We start from the raw sequence: 1,906 nt of genomic DNA, 5'->3' as shown, positions 1-1,906 counted from the left end.
CCCCCCCCCCCCGTGCCCGCACCATGCGGCGGATCTCGGCGGCGGCGCGCGCGAAGCTCGTGGCCTGGAACCCGGTGGTGAGGAACGAGCGCAGCACCGCGCCGGGGTCGGGGCCGTCCGCGAAGTCGTAGCCGCGCACCGGGAGGGTCTGCGCGGGGAGCGGAGCGCTCCGCTTCAGCACCGCGCGGAGGGCGGCGGCGGGGGCCTCCCCCGAGGGGGGCTCCTCCGCGGGGCCGCTGATCTCCGTGGGCCCCATGGGCGCCGCCATCTTGGGCCGCCCCCCTGCGCCTGCGCGGTGGCGGCTCCGTACGCCCGCGTGACGACATCTTGTTGTACGGAGCGGACGTACTGCGGGACACCGCCATCTTGTACGGCCCCGACATGGGTCAGCACTCCGCCATCTTGTTGTACGGTACGGCTGGAGCGCCGCCATCTTGAAGAGGAAACAGTGGCCGCAGAGGGACAAAAGCCGCCAGGAAGCGAAGCGTGAGACTGCAGAGGGTGGTTTTTCCTAAATCCCCAACCCCAAATCCTGAAACCCCAAATCCCGACGCACTCCACCCAAACCCCCACTCCTGTACTCCCTCCCAATTCCAAACCCAGATCCCAATCCCAACCCCACAGCATCCCGTTCCCTCTGCCCCCCCAGACACAACACAGCTGCACACCTCCAACCAAATCCCTTTAATTCCCGCACAAAGGGCCGCTCTGAGCCCGTGGGGCCCCCTCTGCCCGGTGGGGGGGGCGCGGGGGGGTCCCCACCTCCATCCATGGGGCGGGGTATAGGGGAAGAGCCCCCACTCCTGTGCGGTCACACAGCCACGCTCAGCCTCCGAACTTCCACACCTCCACCGAGAGACCCCCAGAGGCGGCCGCCACCACGTCGCCCTCCACACTGATCTGGGGGGGGGAGCAGGGGGGGTCAGGGGGGGATGGGGAGGAGTGGGGGTTCCAGGAGGGGAAACGTGTGCCCCCCATTCCTCCCCTCTTACCCCATTGAGAACATCATCATGTGTCCAAGAGCAGATGGTGCGGGGGGGGTCCGTGGGGACGTGGATCTGTAACAGAGCAGGTATCCTTTACTCCTCCCCCCCATTAAAATGTTATGGGAGGAATGGCACCACGCGGGCCCCACATATCCCAAACCCCACTGTGGTGCCTCAGCCCCACGGTGCAGGGCACAATGTGGAGCTGGGGGGGGTCCCTCACCCGCATGGTGCGGTCGGTGGAGGTGGTGTACAGGGCCCCCGTGTTCTGCCACAGCCCCGTGATCTGCAGGCGGTGCCCCACATCGAAACGCTGCAACGGGGACAACGAGAAGGGGGGCGACAGAGGGGCTGGCACCCCAAAGACCCCCCCAGCCCTATACCCAGCCCCATACCCGCTCTGCCCGGAAGTGGCCGTCGCTGCTCCCGAAGACGTGGACACGACCCTGGTTGTCCCCAGCCCAGAGCTGCGTTCCCCGGTACGACATGGAGAGGAGGTAGTGCTGCAGCTGTGGGGGAAAACATGGGGTTATGGGGTGAGGAGTGCTGCACTGGGGCGGGGGGGAAGTGGGGGGCAAAGTGTGGGGGGGTGTGGGGTGAACAGTACTGCACCCCAAATCCCAAACCCCCTCTCCCAAATCCCGAACCCCAAATCCAACCTTCAAACATTGAACCTCAAACCCCCAATCCCGAATGGCCCTGGGGGGGGAGGGGAGGGGATGAGATGGAGCCCCCAGCCCCACACTTGGGGGTCAGCCCCACCTGCAGGCGCTGCAGCACGCTGTCCGCGCGGCGGTCGATGACCACGAGGGTTCGGTCTTCGCTCCCGGACACGATGAGGCGGTCGTCAGCTGCCAGTGCCAGTACCGCGCTGCTGTGGGGTTTGTAGGATCGCACCGGGGCCTGGGGGGCTGCCGTGG

At 66.9% G+C, this 1,906-nt stretch overlaps 1 protein-coding gene across 1 annotated transcript; it reads right to left on the bottom strand.

Moving 5' to 3' along the window:
• Positions 1–669: 669 nt before the first annotated feature.
• Positions 670–1,897, bottom strand: FBXW9 (F-box and WD repeat domain containing 9; the record flags this gene model as incomplete). Its single annotated transcript, XM_021382941.1, is given in 5 exon segments — positions 670–900; positions 993–1,058; positions 1,210–1,299; positions 1,382–1,495; positions 1,749–1,897. Coding segments are annotated over 5 exon segments (494 nt in total), but the record flags the coding sequence as incomplete, so codon positions are not given.
• Positions 1,898–1,906: the final 9 nt, after the last annotated feature.

This window comes from Numida meleagris, unplaced genomic scaffold, assembly GCF_002078875.1.
Source record: "Numida meleagris isolate 19003 breed g44 Domestic line unplaced genomic scaffold, NumMel1.0 unplaced_Scaffold322, whole genome shotgun sequence".
NCBI classification, from domain to species: domain Eukaryota; kingdom Metazoa; phylum Chordata; class Aves; order Galliformes; family Numididae; genus Numida; species Numida meleagris.
This window is presented reverse-complemented; position numbering and strand designations above follow the sequence as displayed.